Source organism: Biomphalaria glabrata, chromosome 1, assembly GCF_947242115.1.
Source record: "Biomphalaria glabrata chromosome 1, xgBioGlab47.1, whole genome shotgun sequence".
Classification (NCBI taxonomy): domain Eukaryota; kingdom Metazoa; phylum Mollusca; class Gastropoda; family Planorbidae; genus Biomphalaria; species Biomphalaria glabrata.
Genome location: NC_074711.1, coordinates 39,797,182 through 39,819,931, shown reverse-complemented (window position 1 = coordinate 39,819,931; position 22,750 = coordinate 39,797,182). Strand labels below are relative to the sequence as shown.

The 22,750-nt window shown below is 31.8% G+C and overlaps 1 protein-coding gene across 6 annotated transcripts; it reads left to right on the top strand.

The window, feature by feature from the left end:
• Positions 1–288: 288 nt before the first annotated feature.
• Positions 289–21,601, top strand: LOC106064417 (bifunctional 3'-5' exonuclease/ATP-dependent helicase WRN-like). Of its 6 annotated transcripts, XM_056036293.1 has the most exons (28): positions 560–865; positions 987–1,060; positions 1,189–1,269; positions 2,819–3,235; positions 4,179–4,325; positions 5,654–5,726; positions 6,540–6,618; positions 6,831–6,898; positions 7,115–7,223; positions 7,957–8,114; positions 8,650–8,756; positions 8,877–8,983; positions 9,343–9,503; positions 9,686–9,777; positions 9,869–9,941; positions 10,507–10,615; positions 10,702–10,803; positions 11,080–11,160; positions 12,817–12,916; positions 13,001–13,107; positions 13,261–13,292; positions 13,388–13,583; positions 15,267–15,494; positions 15,741–15,888; positions 17,057–17,152; positions 17,295–17,457; positions 17,885–18,084; positions 21,265–21,601. In XM_056036293.1, exons 4-28 carry the CDS (start codon positions 2,873–2,875, stop codon positions 21,496–21,498), a joined length of 3,333 nt encoding a protein of 1,110 aa, XP_055892268.1. In that variant the 5' UTR covers positions 560–865; positions 987–1,060; positions 1,189–1,269; positions 2,819–2,872; the 3' UTR covers positions 21,499–21,601. The 6 variants fall into 6 exon arrangements, with proteins under 6 accessions (XP_055892281.1, XP_055892294.1, XP_055892268.1 ...); XM_056036319.1 differs by having other exon boundaries at positions 559–1,060; positions 21,268–21,601; XM_056036313.1 differs by having other exon boundaries at positions 560–1,060; positions 2,861–3,235.
• The last annotated feature ends 1,149 nt before the right edge of the window (positions 21,602–22,750 follow it).

Here is a 22,750-nt window from a genome sequence, read left to right as displayed (position 1 = left end):
TGGGGAAAAAAGGGGGATGGGGATCGAGGGGCTTGTCTATTTATTGAAGTTCGAATATGAAATGAGATAATGATACTCATCTACAGGATTACCCTAGATTCTATACTAGATCTAAACTGTCTATATTATATAGACTAGGCCTAGATCTCTAAATTAGATTTAAAAAACAGTAACATGCTTGCATTGCATACAAATTATTATTACTAGCGGCTAACTAGCCTAACCTTTGACCTAGATCTAGGTAGATGTAAACCGGATCTATAAAAAATGTAAACAAAGAACAGACTACTCTTATTAAATTTAGATCTAGATTCTATATATAATATAGACTCTAGATCTAGATCTTATACTAATTACTATCATAGATCATATAGATCTAATCTAGATCTAGGTCTAGTAAGTCTAGTAACTAGTTAGATCTACTAGTTACTAGTTGTATAGATCATAACACGACATAATACTAATTGATGCGCTTTAGACTAGATTTAGATTTCTAGATCTAAAACTCAAGACTCAGGCTAAAAGAATTCGATCTAGATTAGGTAGATTAGTTGCGCCAAAAAAAATTACCCGTAATTAATATCTAGATCTAGATGTAGTACTTTACTAGTAGACTCTAGATCTAATAGTAATACTAATAGTAATACTACTAGTACTAAGACTAACTAAGTAATAGAATGAAGACTGAAGTTTGAAACTGAAAGAGGATGAAAAATGCTTTACTGGCTTTACTAAACAGACTAAGCAGAATAGGCTGCCTTTCCTTTCCTTAGGCTTTACACTTTACAACAAATTTATGATGCTAGATTGCAGCTAGATCTAGCATATGATAGACCACTAATCCACTATCTCTATAGACTAGACAGTCAGTAGTATATCTATAGTATAGACACTCTTATAATATTGATATTGATATTTCAGGCTCAAAAGTTAAAAAATATTTAGAATCTAGATCTATAGATCTATGTTTAAAAAATTATTCACAGTTCTCAGTTATTGATAGTTTTCACGAAGCTGAAGAGCCCTGCCTAGATCTACTAAGGAGACTAAGGACTAAACAGTAAACTAATTTACTATAGGGTAGATCTAGATTCAAAGTGCTCTAAAGTCTAAAGTAATCTAGATCTAAGTTACTCAAACTCAAAGTTACTAATAACTAAGACTTACTAAGTATATACTCAATTATAGTAAGAAGACTAGATCTATTCTATCGACTATACCGACTAAGCCAGTCTAAGCCTCCTGAGACGCCTAGAGAAGTCGGGCTAAGTAGGTATATGTTATTACACTAGACTTCTACAGTAGTCAGTACTACTAGTTATATACTAATAAAGTAGTAATCTAGAGTCTATCTAGATTTAATCTTAGTCTAGATCTAATCTGATCTATATTTAGGGCCTGAGACTAAGCTAATACTCTAGTAGTCATAATAACAATAACATTTTTATCAATTATCATGCCTTATCTATGATACTAGATCTGTGTATATATATATTTAATATAAACCTATGACCTATTCCAAAGGCCACCAATGGAGTTTATATATAGATCTAGATCTATAGAGAAATAAAAAAAAAAGCAATTTTTTTTTTCAAATGTGAATTTTGCGGAAAATATATAGAATATAGATCTAGATCTATATCTGTGTGAATAGTATATATTCACAAAATATATCTACAAAAGTAGAGTTCTAGATGAGTGTTTCCCAAACTTTTTCCTTAACAAATCACTTCGCACATTCTGAGTATTTAAAAGAACACTTTGTTTATTTATTACTAGTTTTCCAGTAGTTTTTGCAACACCTACTTAGGCCTCTTGTGTTCCAAGGAACACAGTTTGGGAAACTCTGACCAAAATGAACAGTTTCAAAAGAGGAGTTTGAATTTATAAGTACAAAAGGAAAATGAAATTAAAATTATAAAATATTATGAATAAATCATTCTATGATTGTTGAATTGTTCATATAAAGATAGATTTTCTGCATTGTCAATCGGGCATTGCAAAGTCCATTAAATCTAGATCTTGAGATATTCTATCTAGTATGCTTAGTCTATAAAATATACTATAGAGTTAGAACATGTTAAAGGTCGAGAACTAAATTAGATCTATTCAATAAGCATACCATTATGACTTAAAAAGTTCAAAGTCAAAGCAATAGAAATTCATTTGATATTTGTTTCATTCAACCATTCGTTTATTATTGTCATTCAAGTCATTGTGATAGTAACATTATTGTGTAAATGACAGTTGTCCTTTGGCAGTGACTCAGAGACTCAGTCACTTATTGCTTCTTCACAATCAGTACTTTCCATTGCCTGCTCCATAAACAAAACAAACAAATAAATAAGTTCTCAAAAATAAAACAAGTGCAGTGCCAGTGATATAGATCTAGCTAGATGATAGATGATCTAGACATAGCTCTGAGCACACCATAATTATGGCATCATTGTGACCTTATATTGAATGTTCAGATCTGCTCCATACAATATGTATATGAATCAGCTTATTAAAATTCTTTAAAAAAAATAAAGATCTTATATGTTTAATCTTTGTGATGCCTTTTCTTTTCTATATGATAATGTAATTTTTTAAAACAAAATTTGGCCTTTTAAAATTATATTTAGATCTAGATTCTAGATCTTCTTCTTTGACTGAGATGTACATTTCAATTTGTGTTTATTTTTTGTTTATATCTGTTTTATCCTAAAGTATCATTAACATTTAAACTTATTAAAGCAAATGTTATGTTTGTAGTTGGAACTTTACTAAACAAAGAACAACAACACTATATTACATGTTTTTATATTCTATTACTAAGATATGAAATTAAAGTTATGAATGCTTAAAAATTGCATCTAAGCATTGTACAGCCATGCAACAAAAAGATCTTCTACAAGAGTTAAGGGCTTTAAAAATACTTATTGAAAACACTATACAAGAAGTAGAATCACTCAGTGAAGCTAGTTTTGAAGAGAACATACAAAGATCTTTGGAAGAATGCAAGAATTCCCTTACAGAAATTAATGTAGCTGTTCAAGAGAGACACATCAAGTGTGAAAATGATGACTCCTTAGACAGTTCTAAACTATCACTGAATATGTCATCAAAAAATAACATTTGTGATTTTGATGACTTAGAGGATCTAGGTGTGGAAGACTTCTTGAACACAGCAAACAAAAAACAAGAAGAAATATCACTGGAAAATTATTCAACAAGCAAAATGAAGGCAGAGAAGGTACCTGTATTTAGATTATTGCATTATAATTATATGTTATATTGTGTTTAGATTAAACATGTCCTAATTAATGACATAGATATACATACACATTAATAGATATACATACACTAGTACTCTAAAAATTGATTTTAAAAAATATTAAAAATAAAACAGCATTGAAATTTGTATATTTTAATTAACATTATTTTATGTTTTAAAAATATTTATAAATATTATTTCTATAAATATTTTAAATTTGGCCACAATTAACTTTTATTTTGAAAAGATCATCAGCATACATAGGTTGATGATAATGCAATGAAAATCATGCTAGTACTGTAACTATATTGTTTATGTGTAGGGGGGGGGATAGAGTTTTAACTTGGGAAAGACTGTCATGCATGCATTAGTTGAATGTACACCTGCAATATTGCTATAACAATGATGTAAATGTAACATCTTTATTTGACCAACTTAATGATAAACTATTATCCTTCCCGCTAATTAGTTAGAAATCTACTAAATTAGTAGTTAGAAGTGCTTTTTTTGTGACAGTACGCACTGGTAAGTCGTACTGGCACTTTTTTCAATGTGGGGAAAAAAAAAATAATTTTCTTGTATTTTGATATTAATTATTAATTTATTAGTAGTTAAAAGATAGGCAATCCATCAATGAGTACCGGCACCTATTTTTTTTACAAAAAAAAGCACTAGTAGTTAGTATCATGTTTCTGTATTAGAAAAAGATTATCAATTTAAAGCTAACACAAGCCAAATTTCATTTTGATTTCAATTAGATTTAGCTCCAGTTTAAAGAACATTTGCTCTTCATTATTAATTGATCAAACATTAGATTGACACATAGAATTGAGTGTGAGTAAGCTAATAAAAAAAAAGCCAACATACAGTTATTAAAAAAAATAAATCAATTGGCTTGACAGCATTTTTTTTTTCGATTTAGTCTGAGGAGTTGACTATCGATAATGATGAAGATAATTGGGATGTTGATGATTATGAAAAATCTGTTTTGGAATCGAACAGCTCATTAATGAAGACTTTAAATGATGATGAATTCTGTGATGATGATTTTGATGATAAAGAATTAGAGGTATTTACTTTAATTGTTTTGTAATTGTAGCAATATATTATAATATATCTTACTTAGTCTTAAGTTCTTCCACACTGTTTAGCACATAGGGTGGCAAGCTCTCGCCATAGAGATTGGTCATAGGTGACTTCCACAGCCTCTTCCCAGTTGGTGCCCACAGATTTTTTCTTTGCATTGAAGGGCTTTCTATGTATTGGGCATTGGATGTCCTCTTGGATTTATTCTAATGCCATCATCAGGAGCTGGCTGCCTTTGCCACATGTAAAAATAAAGTTTGCAGTTTCTGTAGCCACTGAAGTTTTACAGGGTGGGGTTGCCAGCCCCATGCCAAAATCTTTCTCCTTTATATATATCTCATACATATGTTTAATTAGGACAGATATTTTTTTTGTTTTCTTTTGTTTTTTTAATTGTAATAATACTGATGAAGCCAGTTAATTTAATTGCTGGCTGATCTGACAAGCCACTAATTTATATTGAATCCTAAAAATACTGATTAAAGCCTAATACATAAACTAAATGTTGTGCCCCTTTTTGTAACTAAATACCATTTCATTTGACAAAACAGCATGAGATCAAGTTTAAAAAAAAAAAAGAAGCCCAAAGTCACCTACTTAGTACTTGGCATGGATGTTATTGGATCATCCTGTATCTTTGCTTTTCATTGAATTGATGTCATGCATATACAAAAGTGCCTGGAAGTGTATACGTAGCTTGCCCTCCTGTCAATTATGTTTAAGGTTACATGAAAAAGGCTATCAATTTATCATTAATTAGCATTGAGAAAGTCAAATTTAATCTATTTGAGATGCTTATAATAGGGCACAAGCTGTGAATGGCGTTACTTTGTCTCTCTCATCTGAAATCCAAAATAAAAGAAGGTTTTATCAGGACACTTTAGTCAGTGAACTGTACATATTGAATAGATTATAGATCTACACTGCATCTTGTTGTATATCTTCTTTAGGAATTAAAAAAAAAATAAACAAAGATTCTAGGCAACAGTAGCTGTATGTTGCACTGTGAAGATAACTTGAGATTTCAGTAGATTGCATATAGTTCATTCTGTCTTGTAACACAGGACATGTTTATGAGGACCAAAAAAAATCACATCCTAGTGTGGTTTGACTAAGCAGAAACATCTGTAAGTTTCAATTCTTGATATAAATGACTAAGCTGAAAACAAAACATTTTATTGCAAATATCAGATTATTTATTTCACCCCCCCCCCCTTCCCCTCTCTGTTTCAGTTAAAAATGGAGAAGTAAAATAATATATGTATATTTTTTTTTAATCTAAACTTAACATGAGGATTTTTCTTTAAATAGGAAATTAATGAAGCTGAGAAAGTTGCATTGGAAGACAAGGAATTAGACACTTTACAAATTGAGAAAGATTCTGGTAAGATCTTAAATACTTATTAATATTATTATCATTAGTCATTTGAAAGTAATGTTTTTTTAGACTTGGACAAATAAATCTTTGGATAAAATGTTAAGGTTCTTATACATATGAAACTATTATTGTAATAGTTGACTGGAGATTTTTACTTAACAAATTTATAAATTTGATCCCTTTCATCTGTAGTGGTTTAACACATTTATTACTAGAAAAAAAATGGTTCCATGTATTTTTGCTTTTCCAGTTGAAAACCAATACTAATTTACTTCTTTGACTCTTACATCAAAGTTTTGTAGAACTAGCCTTTTATTTATATCCCTACAATATAAGTGAACATGGTAGTACTGTGAAAGCTAGTTTGTTCTCAATGGAAGCTTTAAATTGACATGAGGAGGAAGCCTGTGATGCTTTTTAAAATTCAGCTCTTACTGTTTGTGCAGGAATGGTGCCACATTTATTTGCATCCAAATGCCAGTGAGACACATTTTGGGTACTGAAAGGAAGACTTTAATGTATAAGTTTTTAGCACAATAGAAGCCTGCTTTCAATGACCTTAATAGAATGTTGTGTCTTTGTGCAATGAACATTGTGGCACATTGAACTTGCTATCGTTGTGAAGTCTGTGCTGCATCGATCATAGTGACACATTGTTAACCTATGCTCAAAGCTTCTGCAGTTGTTGCCAGTATAAACCTTGTTTATTTGATTGCAGTGTAAGCCATTTTCACTTCAGGTTGTGTAATCTGAATGGAAATGTTAAAAAAATAATAGCTAGAAGTTAACAATTATCCCTAATAATTTTTGTGTACACAGATGAAATGAATTATCAGCCAACAGATCCATGTTATTTAGATGTACTAAAACAGTATTTTGGATTTTCTAAATTTCGTCCGTAAGTGTGCACAGTGTGGATATCATATGCCTTTGATTTATTGTATCTTTCTTTTGATTTGTTTCAATGAAAGGTTTTAGTTTAAAAGAAGATTAAGTACTGATTTTATAATAATAGTAAGTACTGACGCTATAGCAATAGTAAGAATTTGTTTTATAGCATATAAATTTTTATAAATCAATAACTTGCTGTTAAGTTGATTTTTTTTTCAGTTTACAATGGAAAATAATTAACTCTATTTTGAATGAGAAGCGAGACAACTGTGTTATCATGGCTACAGGTACATTTTTTAAAGGACTGGATGTAGTTAAATAAGCTAATGATAATAAAATAATTCATTGAAGATTTACTGATTTTTTAATGTGTTTTTTTTTTTAAAGTTTAAATGATTTTACAAAAATTTTTTTTAACATTATTCTTATATATCTTTTTGATTGAAAATAAAATTACATTTTCAAAATAATACTTTTATAATCTTGAAAAAAAATTTCCCTAGGTTATGGTAAAAGTTTAACATTCCAATATCCCTCTGTGTTTACAAAACGAACATCTTTAATTATCAGTCCACTTATTTCCTTAATGGAGGATCAAGTACATGGTCTAAAGTAAGTATTTAAATTACAAATAAAAAAAACAAACTATTTAAAATTCAGCTCTTACTGTTAATGCAAGAATGGGGCTTCATTTATTTGCATCCAACTGCCAGTGAGACACATGTTGGGCTCTGAAAGAAAGATTTTAATGTATTAGTTGTTAGATTCACATTTGGTACCCAAACAATTTTTGTGTCTGCATACACTTTCTCTCACTTTATATAGTGCTCTTCACTATAAGATTTTTTGTATTGGTGTTTAATATTCTAAATAAACAATAACTCTTTTTACACCTCACCGTTGTAAAATAATGCTTCTCACAATACAATAAGTAGATTCTAGTATACCAAAGCTCTCAGTAAGACCAGCAGGGCTCTTAAGGCATATACAAATTTTAAAAAAATATATACATTTAAAATAATACTCTTGAAATGTGCCTAGAATAAAGAATTAATTTGAAGTATTAATTTTTACTTGTGATAATTGAAGAACAAGTATGATCAGTGATGGAATCTTTTTTTTTTTTACAGTTTTAATATTTAATTGAGATTTTTCATTTTTGTTGATGTTAATTGTAGTCAAACTAAATTTCCATTTGATTGGATCAATAAAAGCTAAAACAAAAGCAAAACAACAAGATATCAATGTAATAATATATTTGTTGAAAAATATGTTTGTGTTCATGTGTTGCATGATTAATACTGGTTTATTTGTTCATTAAAGTACTTTTGTTTATATTTTGCAGGGCATCCAATATAGAAGCCTGCTTCCTTGGATCTGCTCAAGAAAATACAACTCAAATAAAAAAAGAATTATTTTCTGGACATTACAGATTGGTATATGTAACACCTGAATATGCAATATCAGCTATAGAGGACTTTAAACGTTTAGATGCAAATGTTGGTATGTTATCAGCACAATCTCTCCTATCATTTAAAATTAGGAGGCAAATTGAATGACATTCACTTTTTATTTTTGGGTTAATAACAAAATATAGACACAAAACAACATTACAGTATGATCATGATTCTATGACTTTATTGTACAATAAGAGGAATTTTTAAAATAATAATATTTCAACTATTAAGGTGGCCAATTGTTTAAATGCTTAGAAGCTGTTTTAAAGATCCCAGGCTACATGTCAATTTTCCTGGGCGTTGTCTGAATCGCACCCCCTCATAAATGCTACCTTTGTAATAACAGATGGTTATTGTGCTATCTACCAACCATCCTTATAAACTTTTGATTATACATACTTGGAAAGTTTACTTCTTTTGTTCTATGGCTATATTTCTCATAAATGTACTTAAAAAAGAAAACAAAAATTGGCCATTGAGTAGTTATGTCATTTGCTACAAATCTTTTTCATGTCTAAATTTTCTTTATTAATAGATTACCTTCTATAATGATATGTTTAAACTTTTTCTTGTTACTGAAGGCATTGACTTAATTGCTGTTGATGAGGCTCATTGTGTTTCTCAATGGGGTCATGATTTTCGCTCGTCATACAGGAAACTTGGTATCCTCAAGGAAGAATTCCCAAAGGTACTTTAATAGTTTTGACATTTTAAAGTTTTTAATTAATACAAAACTCGTAAATATAATTATTTTTTTTTGAAGTCCATGAAGAAAAAAATACACCTCTTTAGAAATTATTTTTTTCAGATTCCTATTTTAGCATTGACAGCTACTGCAACGATGGAAGTGAGAACAGATATTTGTCGCAATTTGGCACTGAAAAACCCACACCTGGAATGCACAAGTTTTGATAGGTTAGTAATAAGAAACAAGACATTTAAAAAAAACATCTGAATAAAAAAAAGTTTTGCCTAAATATATTATATGGCTTAAGGTTGGGTCTCTTTTCCTCACTCTGTAACATAGAAAATTTTATACAATAACTTATTTTGAAAGCATGTGATGAAGCAAAAAGGAAACATTTCAGCATGGAGCTTTTCTTTTCGATGGTAGAATAATATTAATATAATAGAATAGCAATAGGCCTCAAGGGTCTGAATGTTGAATAATTCACCTTGTTTTTTATACCTGTAAAAAAATATATTGTTCACGTTTTAAAATGCACTCTTGTCATATGTTTTTTAAGTTGACCAAATTTTTTTTTCCACTCCAGACCTAATCTTTTCTTGTGTGTTGAACCAAAGACAAAAGACATATCCAGTGATCTTAAGAAATACATGAAACGAGTAGGATACAGATACAGTTATGATGGACCAACAATTATTTACTGTCCAACTAAAAAAACTACAGAAGAGATAGTAGGAGTTCTGAAAGGTTTGCATTAAAAACACATTTTCTGATTGTTTTCACAGATTTGAGTTTCTCAAATCAATCATTTATTGTTGTTCAGCTTTTGCTTCACTTTTTAATGTTATTGTTTTTATTGTACTTAAAATATTGAAAAATAAACCCAAAGTGTGCATGAAATTAAAAAAAAAAGTTTGTTGACATCCTAGGTTTAGGTGTATCTTCTTTACCTTATCATGCATCCTTACCAATGAGAGATCGCAGAATGGCTCATAAAAAGTTTCTAAATGATGAAATACAAGTGAGTCTTTGGTTTCTTATTACAGATGGATCAAAATAAACAAAAAATCATTTGCTATTAGAAAATGTTACTTTATACTGACTTTCTGCAGGTTGTGGTTGCTACAGTGGCTTTTGGAATGGGGATTGATAAACCTGATGTCAGAAATGTTATCCATTATGGATGTAAGTTGCTCTTTCTTGCAGCTAGGTTTCCCTGATAAAATTACATTTTTTTTTCTTGAAATATTTATGGTAACTTGTAACTATTCCCTCTTCAGTTAGCTATTTCATTTTCTTATCAGTCTGTTTAACATTATGAGCCTTAAATTTCAACTGTTATAGCAACAAAATGTTTATAACACGAAAATTGTGCAGTAATAATAACTTAATGTAAATTCAGATGTTCACATTAACATAATTCACAATAAACATTGTATAATAAAAGTAAAAATTAAAGGTTTTCTCTATAACTTTAAAATCTAAAGGTCAGACAGAGTTCACTTGTTACAGCATTCCACTTAATAATTTATTACTCTCCACAACAGATTCACCCCTTTCTTTAAGCTGGATACATAAATCTTAAGTAAAAATCTTGGTCTCCAACAAGACTCAAATGTCCAGCACTGTACCTCTTAGATCATAAGTTTACTTTTTTTATTTTCATATACAAGCGTAGAAACAACTGTTTAAAATTTAGTGTGTAATATTTTGTAATAGCTTCAGAATATTTTAAATGGTGTTTCAACAGCATCTAAAGACATTGAATCCTATTATCAAGAAATTGGACGAGCAGGGAGAGATGGTCTACCCAGTTTTTGTGTTGCATTTTTTGGCCCAACGGATTTTAATATTTTTAGGTAAGAATCAGTTACAAGTACAGTATACCTGATAAAAAAAAAAAGAAATCCAATGTTTGAGATTTAAATACTTATTGCCATTTCAGGCATTTCGTCAGTGAGATTGAAAATAAAACCTTCAGAGAGCATAAACTAAAAATGTTAAGGAGAATGGAATCCTACTTGTCCATTACAACTTGTCGGCGCAGGTTCGCAGAATGGCTTTTGTATTCTATCCAATTTATCCACTTCATTAAATGTCAAAGATTCTACAAAACATTATTAAATTGTCTCTTGCAATAAAATGTGTATCATATTTTCAAATTTCAAAATTAATTTTAACCTTGTCTCTAAATTCTTTTTTTTTTGTTTAACTGTTGTTGGGAAAAGAAAAACTTGGTTTTATTCCATTTTTTTGCTTTGTGAATTTAAATAATTTTTTTTGTCACTTATTCTTACTTTCTGCATATTTTTCTTTCTTATAGATTTCTCTTATCATATTTCGAGACTAAAGATCTCAATGAAATAGGTGGGACAACAAATTGCTGTGATTGTTGTAGATTAAGGTAGTTTTGTTTTCTTTCAATGGTTTTTTTTATATATACGGTACCAGTATGTGTGTTTTTGGAGAGGATTTTTTTGTGTTTTTTTTTTTACATTATGTGGGGGGTGGGGATGAAAAGAAAAATAGAGCCTTTTAAATATTTTGATATTGAATTGAGAAGTCAAAGAAAAATGAAGAAATTTATTAAAGTCTAACTTTGTTGCTGTGGGGGGGGGGGGGGGGGGCCAAAACTATGTGTATGTGTGGGGGGCGTTATAAAGTGGACCATTCCAATTCAAGTCAAGCGTCTTTGTGGGATCCCATTATGATAAACAGGGTGCAAAAAAAAAAGGAGTGGGGGCCAGAGAGAGAAAAAAATAGAGAGAGAGAAGGAGACTATGAGGGCAAGCATGATGGGTAGGCGGGGGAGGGGGGTTCTAAAGAGAAAAAGAAGGAGAGTGAGAGAGATGGAAAAGGAAAGAAATATGAAGAGAAAGATAAAAGAGAAATAGCGGACCATTCCCATTCAAGTTTAAAGTCCAAATGGGAGAGCATTATGATGTGCAGGGTGCAAAAAAAAGAGGGGGGGGGGTCTAGAGAGAAAAAGGGGAGTGAAAGAGGAGAGGGAGAAATAAATAAGGAAAGAAAGAGAGGTAGAAAGAGGAGGCCATTTGATTCAATGTAATAAGCTTAGAAGAAATCCTTAAAATGCAGGCCATTTTATTGGTTGAAAGTGCAAAAAAAAAGGAGATTCCAGCCCCCAAAAAACAACTAAAAACAATAGATGTCCTAGGAACAAATCAATGGGCATAGCCTTTGTGTAATGCTATTTCATATATATTGTAATCCTTAACAGAATTTCTATTCTTAATAATAAAACTCCAACATGTTCTTTCTCTTTTTTTTAAATATTTTTTCTAACACTTCAACATTTATAATCTCAAAGACACATTACAATAACACAAACACATATTTTATTCATAATTTTCAACTTCATCTCAATTAAAATTTTATACTGACAGGGTTTGTCACACATTGCACCATAGGTGAAGGCAGTTATGTCTATCCTGGCAAGATTTATGAAAATAAAATTAATTCTATTGTTTTAGAAAAAGTAAAAATAATTGTGTCAAGAATGTGTTAGATTTGTGAACAGTTAACAGGTTTATTGTAGATTTTCTGGGACAAAAATGTAACAAAATTTATGAGTGGTTCAGTCTTTCAAGTCTGAAAACACTCAGTTCTTTCTATTGAATAAATTATAATAGTAAAAAATCTATTGCACTTGATTGAATTATACATTGTTCTAGTTAAGTCCAAGTCGTTATTGATTTGTTGTGTTTCTATATCTTCATTTATAAGCCTGCATCACATTTTAGTGAAGCATGCTCAATGTGGCAGCATCTGCAAGATTTAATATCTTGTTAATTTTCTATTGATTAGTGTGCAATTCATTTACAATGAGGGTAATTTGGATTATTTGAACTCTCTGAATATGTGCTTTGGCATATCTTGAATGTATTATAGTCTTACAATTATAACAACACATCTTAACCTCTACTTTGTGTGCCCTTAAATTTGTTTTCATTTGTCAAAGGGTCTAGAAATCTTATGTGACCACACCCATGAACTGTGTTTATATGCATTGTGGTGAAATAATTATACTTTTCTTTTTCAGATTAACGCAACTAAAGAATGGCTTGCCTGCATCACAAATAAACAATAGTCAGGCAGTTGACTTTGGAAAAGAAGCTAAACATTTGTTTACAGCTATAGAGGCAACTATTATTGATTTGTTTTTCTATAATGAGAACAAAATAACCTTCAACTTTTATGGTCTAATGTTCAAATCTTTTCCACAGGTAACTGGCAATCGCTTTGGCCTCACTGTTCCAACTTTAGTGCTTCTAGGTTCTGGTTCTAAAAAAATTGAAGCCTTTTGTAAAAGTGAAATATTTGGATGTGGAAAGTAAGTAGTAAACTTAAAGTAGGTATCTAATCAGGTATCTTTATCATTTAATAATTTCTTTTTAATTTTTCATTGTTTTTATTACTTTAAACTCAATTTAAAGTTAAAAACTACTGAAGTTAAAAAAAATTTAATAAAATCTTTTTTTTTCAGATATAGAAATCAAAAATTTTGGGGAGCTTTAGGTATTATTTTTAAAAATTATTACTTAAACATATTTTAGATCATTAAAATATTTTCTAAAATAGCTTGTTTAATCTTTGCTTCTTGTGTGTAACAGGTAAAGCCTTAATATGTGATGGGTACTTAAAAGAAAAAGTTGTCCACGGAGGCTTTGGTTCAATAGTTGAGATGACTTTCAAAGCACGAGACTGGATAAAATTTGCCACATCAGAAAAAAGTCAACTTCTCTTGATCCCGTCTGGAGATCTCCTAAGCCAGAAGGATACAGTGAGCCAAGTCAAAGTTCAAATGAAGTAAGTTATAATAATAATCTTTGACATCCATAAGGAAATTTGTCTTACAATTTTTGCATTACACCAAACATACTATAGAAAACCAAAATCATCGACAAACCCAAGGTTCTCTTTTCTACAGTCTGCCATATTTTCTAGTTGTATTTCAGTTAATTTATATTAGCCACAGCAAAGACAATATGGAGTCTCTTTGTACCCTAGCAAGCAATAGGTTGGTGAGGAATGTTTTAACAATACCAGGAAAATATTTCACCCTTTTTTTGATTCAGCATAAGAAATAACTTTATGATTACCGTTAATCTGATCAGCATTCAGTCTTGGCTCATTCTATTGTTTTGGTTGAATTATTTATGTTTCAGTGCAGCTATGTGTGGATTATAACCAAAACCAGAATTTACTTTTTTGGACAACTGTTACCTCTTTCAGTTATGTCACTTTTCATGTGATGGGTTATTTTATGTGACAGTGAACATCCTGGTGCATTACATTATATTTGACATCTGGATGCGCTGCAATGTACTTGTCAATGATGGCCCTGTGAACTTCCTGATTTGTTCTGACGTTTCAGCTGCCTTGCATAGTTTATTCCATCTATATGAATTGGAATATTAGTCACTACATCTAATTCATTTATTCATTTACATGATTTGTATTTCTGTGTTTTCAATGTTTGTGGCAAGTACTGAAGACTGTATCAAAATAGCCATAGATTAAGTTCTCACCACTAAATTGGAAATTTTTCATTGCCACTGTCTTCCTTCAAAGCATGCAATAGTTGCCCACTTCAAAAAAAGTTCAGCTGCTACCATCACCACATGTTGATCTACCATCACCTCACATGTGGATCCATTATTGTCAGCCCTCAACATATTATCACTATAATGATTACTGGGACTATAGTTATTTCCCATACCATCATCTATCCACACATGAATTGTCCCAGTTCTTGCTGACATAGGTCACTATTGCCTCCATTACTCCAACAGGGAGCCTGTGTTTCCATAATGTAAATATGAAAGTGACACAAACATTCTCGAGGCATATTACATTAGTGTAATGGCAGCTAGGAGGCGCGGTGACTGAGAAGTAAAGCACTTGGCTTCTGAACAGGGTTCCCAGCTTTGAATCCTGGTGAAGCCTGGGATTTTTAATTTCGGGATCTTAAGGCGCATCTGAGTCCACCCAGTTCTAATAGATATGTGACATTAGTTGTGGAAAAGTAAAGGCATCCTAGTTAACCGTAGGCCACAGAAACAGTTGACCTTTACATCATCAGGATCATCAGACCACAAGGTCTTATGGGAACTTACTAATGGCAGCCATTGTAGTCTATGGTGATAACCTCACAATATATGTTGATATTTTTTATGAAATAGGATTTATTCTAAAAATGTAGATTATAGTTTAAATTTTTTATGAAATAGGATACAATTTTATATATTTATAGGCAAATGTCTGAACAATCTAGTCTATTTTACAATTTAGTGTTCATCAGTCAGTCATCTGGGCCTAGAATTGTATATTTTAGTTAATAAATTTTAAAGGTCACTGATTTTTTTATTCCAATTCTTTCTTTTTTTTATATATATATTTTAACTGTATTACAAAAAAAGACTTCATTATGTCAAAAGTAAAATAACAATCTCTTATTTTTTTTTTTATATTTATGACAATTACTTTCAGACCTTCTTTACCTCAGCTGAACAGTTTTTCATATCTATCATCTCATAAAAATATGGTCAAATCAGCTATTACACCAGTTGTACCTCCAGTTGATGAAAAGACATCTAAGCTTGAAAAAGATTTATATACAATGTTAGTAAAGAAAAGAAATGAAATGTCTCAAGAATCTGGCTACACACCTCACAACATTGCAAGTAATAGAGTACTGTTAGACATGGCTAAATTCAGGTAATTATATAGCAGAAGAAAAACATATCTAATGAAATAGCTAATTAAATGAAAACTCCAGATTACATATTTCTTTTTTTTTTAATACTATTTCTTCTAATTTTATTCAAGTAATTTTTTTTTACTTTTTACAATGGCAAAAAAATGTATAATAATACGTCTACTTGCACTGAATATAGCTTTAAGGAATGCTTTTTAAGCAAACAAAAAGTCAAACATTTTAAAAGATGACAACTGTTCTAATAGGCCAAGTACCAAAATCTCTTTGCTGAAATTGGAGGACTTCTCTGAGATAAAAGCTGACAGATTTGGAAGCCAGTTTCTGGAACTGATTAATTCTTTCTGCTCTGAGAATTCCATGAAACTTGATGACTTTCCTGTAATAGATGCCAATGTAAGCCAGAATCAGTAATAATAATGATAATTATTTATTTGTATACCACTTTTAACAAGCATACAAAATTAAGTGAATTATACAGATTTATTGAAACAGCAATGGTGCGCTTTTTTGAGTCATTCTAGGTTTTACCAACACAGATAATTTCAGGTAATTTAGAACATGTTAATCCACTTCTAAAGTTTTTGTTTGTTTTTTTATCAAAATATCTATTTTCCATTTTATCAACTTAAAAGTGAACCGTCTGGACAGTCTTTTTATTTCAATCTCTTACAAGCATAATAGCAAAGCCAAAGCAGTTTGGCTGCCTTACATCTAATGTTACACCACAACAAGTGCTGCATTACTGTCCAGCAACTTGGACATTGTTTTGTTCAACATGTCTGCAGCATGGTAGCAATGTCTGTCCCAAAGGAATCATTGACACGAAGTTAGCTTTGGTCTAGGATCACTTTGGTATCACTTCTTTTTAACCATGGAACAGGATGTCAAAGTTCTTTTGAATGATATTATCATTTCCTCGTAACTTAAAAGTCTACATGATATAGCAGACACTGAGGGGACAACAACATCCACTATTACAGTCAAAGTGGAAGATCAATGCAGCCCTACAATAAAAACTAAAAGTATGATAGAAAAAGCACAAAGCTATCATAATCTAGTGGTATGATGAAATGCATTGTACATAGTCATGGGTGTTAGATGAAATGTAAATGCAGAATTATTTGGGAGATTGTTCCATCTTTTGAAATAATTTTCACCCTATGGGAATAATCTGGAAGACAATAAACAATTTTAAGTACTTAGCATTCTCTTAATTGAAATCCATAGCTTCAATTATTAAAATAGAGTAGGATCCATGTTTTGTAGCTTGAAGTAGTACAAAATGAGCAGGAAATGTAATATCATATGCATTTATTTGTTTCTCTAGCAAAGACTTTGTGTAGTCTATGCAGTAAGTCATACACAGCAAGTTCAAAACATGTGCACAATTTTTTAGAAAAATATCAATTATTAATTTCATTCACTTTTAGGGATTTCTTTTCTAGACATTCTAATTAATTCCAATTGAATATTTATTTTTGTTTTCCAAAGAATACCTATAGTTTGATTGAAATCTAATAGTAGTAGCTGCATGCACTTTATTGTGTTTTCCATTATCTAGCTTGAAAATGATATGAATATGAAAGAAGAGCTTATGAAACTATCAGAGACTCAAAGACAAAGTTATATTATGTTTACCTTTCAGAAAAATTCAGTGGTAAGTGAATCGCAGACCTAATTTTATTGTATCTTTTTTTTTTTTAACCATTCCATTAACATGGTCTAAACAGAGCATTTTAATTTTAATTAGTAACACAATCATTGAAATATTTGTATGTTATAAAATGTATTTTTTTTAGGAAGAAGTTGCTGTAAAGCGTGGCTTGAAAACAGGCACAATCATAACTCATTTATGTGATGCTCTCAAGGCTGGATTAAGTGTAAACATCAAACAACTTGGAGTGACTCCTCAGATTGAGAAATTAATATCAAAAACAATTTGGGCTCCACCTGTTAATGGAGGTCAGTTATATAGAGTCATGCAATTCAAAAGCATTTTTTGTTTATATTCAACTCATTATTTCTCCTTCAAAAAACTTCATACTACTTTATGTGTTTTTTTTTTACAACAAATCAGTGGGAGAAAACATTTGTGTAACTATTTTTTTTATTCCTCCTTATAAAAATGTTATACATCAAGTATTTATAGTTATTCTTTATGGGTTGCAAACTTATCTGAAGTGAATATTAGTTTGTCCTATGATAAACTTTGAAAATATTTCTTTTCTGAATTCTGATTGTACTATATAAAAACATATCATTGACAAAAAAAATTATTATCTGAAAACCTTATTTTTAATCTCTGTTTGGTGTTTTTGACCAGCTTTTCTATCTGTATAATCCTCTATGCAAGATTAAGTTAAAAAATTTTATTTTGATTAATTTTTAGGTATATCTAGTTTAACAAAGATCAAAGACCACCTGCCTTCCGATATTGAATACAATCATATCAAAATTGTTATTTCTCTGTTGGTTTTGAAACATGGCAGTGAAATAAAAGAAAATGGTGAACTAGCATTGACACCATCACAAAAGCAAGTTTCTGAACCATCCAAAGTTACCATTAATAGTACTGAAGACTCAGAGGATGTAAGTAATGGTCAAAGGTGTGAAGATAATGGGAAGGGTTTTAGGCTGCTGGTTTGTTAGGAAACTAACTCAACACTTTCAATTTTTTTGTGGTGCTTCTAGAAGTCTATTTAATTTCTAAAAATGAAATTTTTAATAAATCAATAGCATGCTATAAGAAAAGTGAATTGTATATAGAATTCAATGTTGCTGTTATTTTTCATGATTTATCAATACATTTAGTCACATTTTCACCAGTGGTGCATAGCTTTTCAAAATGTTTCATTGTACATCTTATTTACAGTTACAATACAAAAAATGAAGACAATTTTATTATAATTTGTACATTGAAGTGTTAATATTTATAAAATTTAGCTTATTTTATATGGCTCCTTTGTCTCGAAAGGCAATGGATGCGCCCAAATGAGTCACTGGTTTAGGTTTAATCTTGAGACGGGGCAGAATCTGGTGTGGCTAATCAAGCCAATTCTAGAATGGCAGACTTTGCCACAATTCGTACATGTGTATGCCTCTGATTTAGGGCTAGCGGACAGGGCAGCTTTCTTTTTTTCCCTCTTGATTAAGGCCGCTTCAATTCTTTTGTTCTCAGCAAGGGTTGTCCCAGCACGCACAGTCTGTCTCCATGCACTCCGGTCTTTGGCTATGTTTTCCCACATACTTTCGCTGATGCCTGAAGCTCTCATGTCTCGCTTGCAGACATCTCTATATGTTAGTCTTGGGCGGCCCTTGGGTCTGACTCCTTCCACAAGCTCAGCATATAAGATATCTTTCGGGATTCTACCATCTGGCATGCGGGTGACATGTCCGAGCCAGCGTAATCTTCTTTGTGTCAGGAGAACATACATGCTGTTTATATTGGCCAATCTCAAAACTTCCTGATTGGAGACATGGTTCCTCCAAGAAATGCCCATTATACGTCTCAGGCAGCGCAAGTGGAAACTATTCAATCTGTGCTCTTGGTACATGTATGTTGACCAGCTTTCACTGCCATAAAGGAGAGTGCTCACAACACAGGCGTTGTAGACTAGGATTTTGGTCGATGTGGTCAATTTACCATTTTCCCAGACGCGCTTGGAGAGTTTTGCCAATGTTGTGGTAGCTTTTCCTATCCTTTTTGTCAGCTCGATGTCTAAGTCTAGGTTACTGACAATTGTTGAACCCAAGTAGGTAAATTCCTGCACCACTGAAAGGGTGTGGTTCCCAATTTGTATTATAGGTATTTCTGCGACGTCTTGTGCCAGGATTTCGGTCTTGGAGAGACTTATAGTAAGGCTAAACTCTTGACAAGCAGCTGCTAAGGCGTTCACTAGCTTCTGTAGACCTCCTTGTGAGTGAGATACCGCGTCATCGGCAAACAGCAGCTCCCTTATCAAGATACGACGCCTTTTCGTTTTGGCTTTAAGACGTGCCAGGTTAAAGAGCCTTCCATCGGATCTGCTATGGATATATATTCCGTCTTCCAAGGATTTAACAGCACTGGTTAGTACGACTGAGAAGAAGATGCCAAATAGTGTAGGGGCCAGTACACATCCTTGTTTTACACCGCTCTTAATGGAGAATGGCCTGGAGGAAGAACTTTCAAACTGAACAGTGCCCTGCATATTTTCGTGAAAAGCTGACACTAATTTTCTTAACTTATTTGGGCAGCCGATTCTCTCCAGTACAGCAAACAGACCGCTTCTGCTAACAAGGTTAAAGGCCTTGGTTAAATCAATAAATGCTATGAAGAGGGGCTGCTTTTGTTCTCTGCTCTTCTCCTGTAGCTGCCGCAGAGAGAAAATCGTATCTGTTGTAGATCTATTTTATAGAAACAATGATATATGTGTCAGGAAGTGGAATTTATTTTTTGCTTAAGCTAAGAGATTAATAAGGATTTTGAGTAGCCTGTGCCATCATTTTTAGTTTTCCAAAAGATGCCAGACACCATAAGAGTAAGATATTGTAATAACTTAAGGGAGGCAACTCAACGAGGCAAGGATGTTTATTTACAGGACATCACAAATACATAATAACAACATGTGTCTTTAGCACAGTCTCTTCATATTGGCTCTAGACTTGGGCGGAAATCGTTCTCTCTCCTAATGTCAAAATCCTTTTCAGTCTAGTCTATAACAGTGCGCATCTTCTGCACTAGCTTAGATGGCGGTGCGCATGGCAGAGTTATAACAATATCCTCAAATTCTCCCCCTTTTCCAATGTGATGGTTACTTGACTAAACTGACAGGCAATAAATGTTTTTTGCCAGGAGGAATGAAATGCATAAACTTAATATTATATTTTATTTCATCTAGTCAAGTTACAAGAACAAAATTGATACAGTCGAACTACTTCTACAAGTTATATAATAATGATAATGGCAATGTCTTATATTCTGAAGATTAAGGATGAGTGCAATGTTTCACATGACTATGTGTTATGAACATAATAATAATAATAGAGTCAGAAACCATGTCCGCTTAGTATGGCTTTAGAACACTCATCTCTAACATTTCGTGAACACATTCTTACGGACGAGTTACAAGCACATGTAATATAAGAACTACAACTGATACAGTATATAATTTCATAACACAATGCAAACCCAGTTGCGACCTGCATATTTTCCAGCATCTCAGGCAGACTAAGCCATTGTTCACGGCAGTCTATTAAAGTTTTCTTTTTGACAAGTTAATAAAAATATACAGGAAAGTTCATGGAATGAATTAAATGTTTAAAAAAAAGAAAATATAGAATAGTAGCATAGCTTGAATGTGTCAGGAAAAAGGTCTATCTTCTTTATCTCTTGTCCTTCTTGTGTCTGTCAAAAATCCCAATATATTTGCCCATGGCCTCAATAAGAAACGTTAGGTATAAATGTCAGAGGGGGAGTTGGTCATAGTCCACACTTGAAAGGTTTGACCCCCCAGACATATAAATACAAACACTGCAGTATTAGAAAGCTACACTAATCCATTAATGTGAGAGACATAACAAATAAAGGGAGGGATGGGGGGTCCCTGTACAAATGACACATATCTAGTTCTTGTTTTTAAGTGGGAATCAGACACCCTAATTAATGTAAACTTATAATGTGGCGCTAAGATAGAATAGGCTTCTAGTACATAGTAACTTTTTTAGACAATTGTGTACTAAGGATTTTGTATAAATATATTTTGTGCTCAGTATTTGTTACAATTTTAGCAGGAATCAACTGGACCACCTTATAAAAAACAAAAAGTTCACACATCAGCCTTGCCTAAACAGTCAAGCTACACTGCTGAATCACAAAGCTGCCACTCACAACAAGAATCTCAATCTCTAAATGGATGTGATTTTAGTCAGTCAGCTACCATTAACAAAAAACTACCTTCATGGATGGCATCTCAAAACTTTGTCCTGACTAAGAAAATGAAGTCAAAAAAACTTCTGAAATAAATATTCATTTGCTATGATAAAAAGAGAGATAATGGTGAATTGCATTTATAATGTTTTTGAAAATTAATATGTTGTTAAGGAAAATAAATACACATATATGAAATTGTTTTGTTTTTTTAAATTATATTTAAAAAGAACAACAGATGTAATAAATAATATACTGTACAATATCAAGGCAAGACTAATTTGATTAGATTAAAATAGTACAAGATATTGCATTAGAAGAAAACAAATTTTCAAAACTTTTTTTTTTCCTCTAGAGGTGACGCAATTTAATAAATAGCAATATTTGACTTATGGTCTAGGTACAGGATATCATTTTTCTTTCAATATCCTTTTGAGCATTTGATGTTAAAAGGTGAGAAACTTTTGACTCAGTATCAAGCTACAGTCTAAGTCTACTTGAGTAGGGCTACCAGACACCTGCACACCCTACCAGACACCTGTACACCCATTAAGCATAAGCAAGACAGTGTAAACTTACATGCTCTTCAACTACTATATTATCATATTTCCCAGCTGAAGTGTTTGTTTTTTCAGTAGTTCAACATTTTCCCACACATACACATGAAACTCCATGGTTATTCTTCAGATCTTGATTAAACAAATATTGGAAATAATGTTGTTTTCTATGGATTGATGCTGAAATATGGAATAAATATAGTGCAGTTTTTTTGTCCTTACAAATACTTTTGGCTCTCCCTCAAAGCACACAATGTTTCTGATATTTTTAAAAATGTGTCTTCTTAAGCAAAAGTGCAGTATATATTTTCACTTGGGTTTGTATCCAACAAAGAGTTTGAGGTTAAATCTCCCTACAATAAAACACTAGAAAAACTAGTCACCCAATTCCACGAGCATAGTTTTGAGGAAAAAAACTCCCTCCAATAAAAAAAAAAAAAACCACGGCAAGAATTATGCAATCAACTTTCATTACTTAAAGAAAAACTTAAAAATGCAGGTTTTGTTTATATTATGGGTGACTTCTATCTCTACAATTGCAGACTCTTTGGCCCACCAGGGAGGGCAAATTCCACCCACTGATCAGGCTGTAAGCTTTCATCAAGCCCTGGCTATAATACAAAAAACAGAAATGGAAAAGTGGTTTGAGTGCTGGGACAAGTCCCAAAAAGCCCGTGGAGTCTCGGAGCGCATGAGGCGCCCTGACCGCAGTGGTGGAGGCTGTCCAGGCCTGAGCAAGCTATTATAGCACAGTGCAGGACAGGCCACTGTCCTGTTGGCTCATATTTCT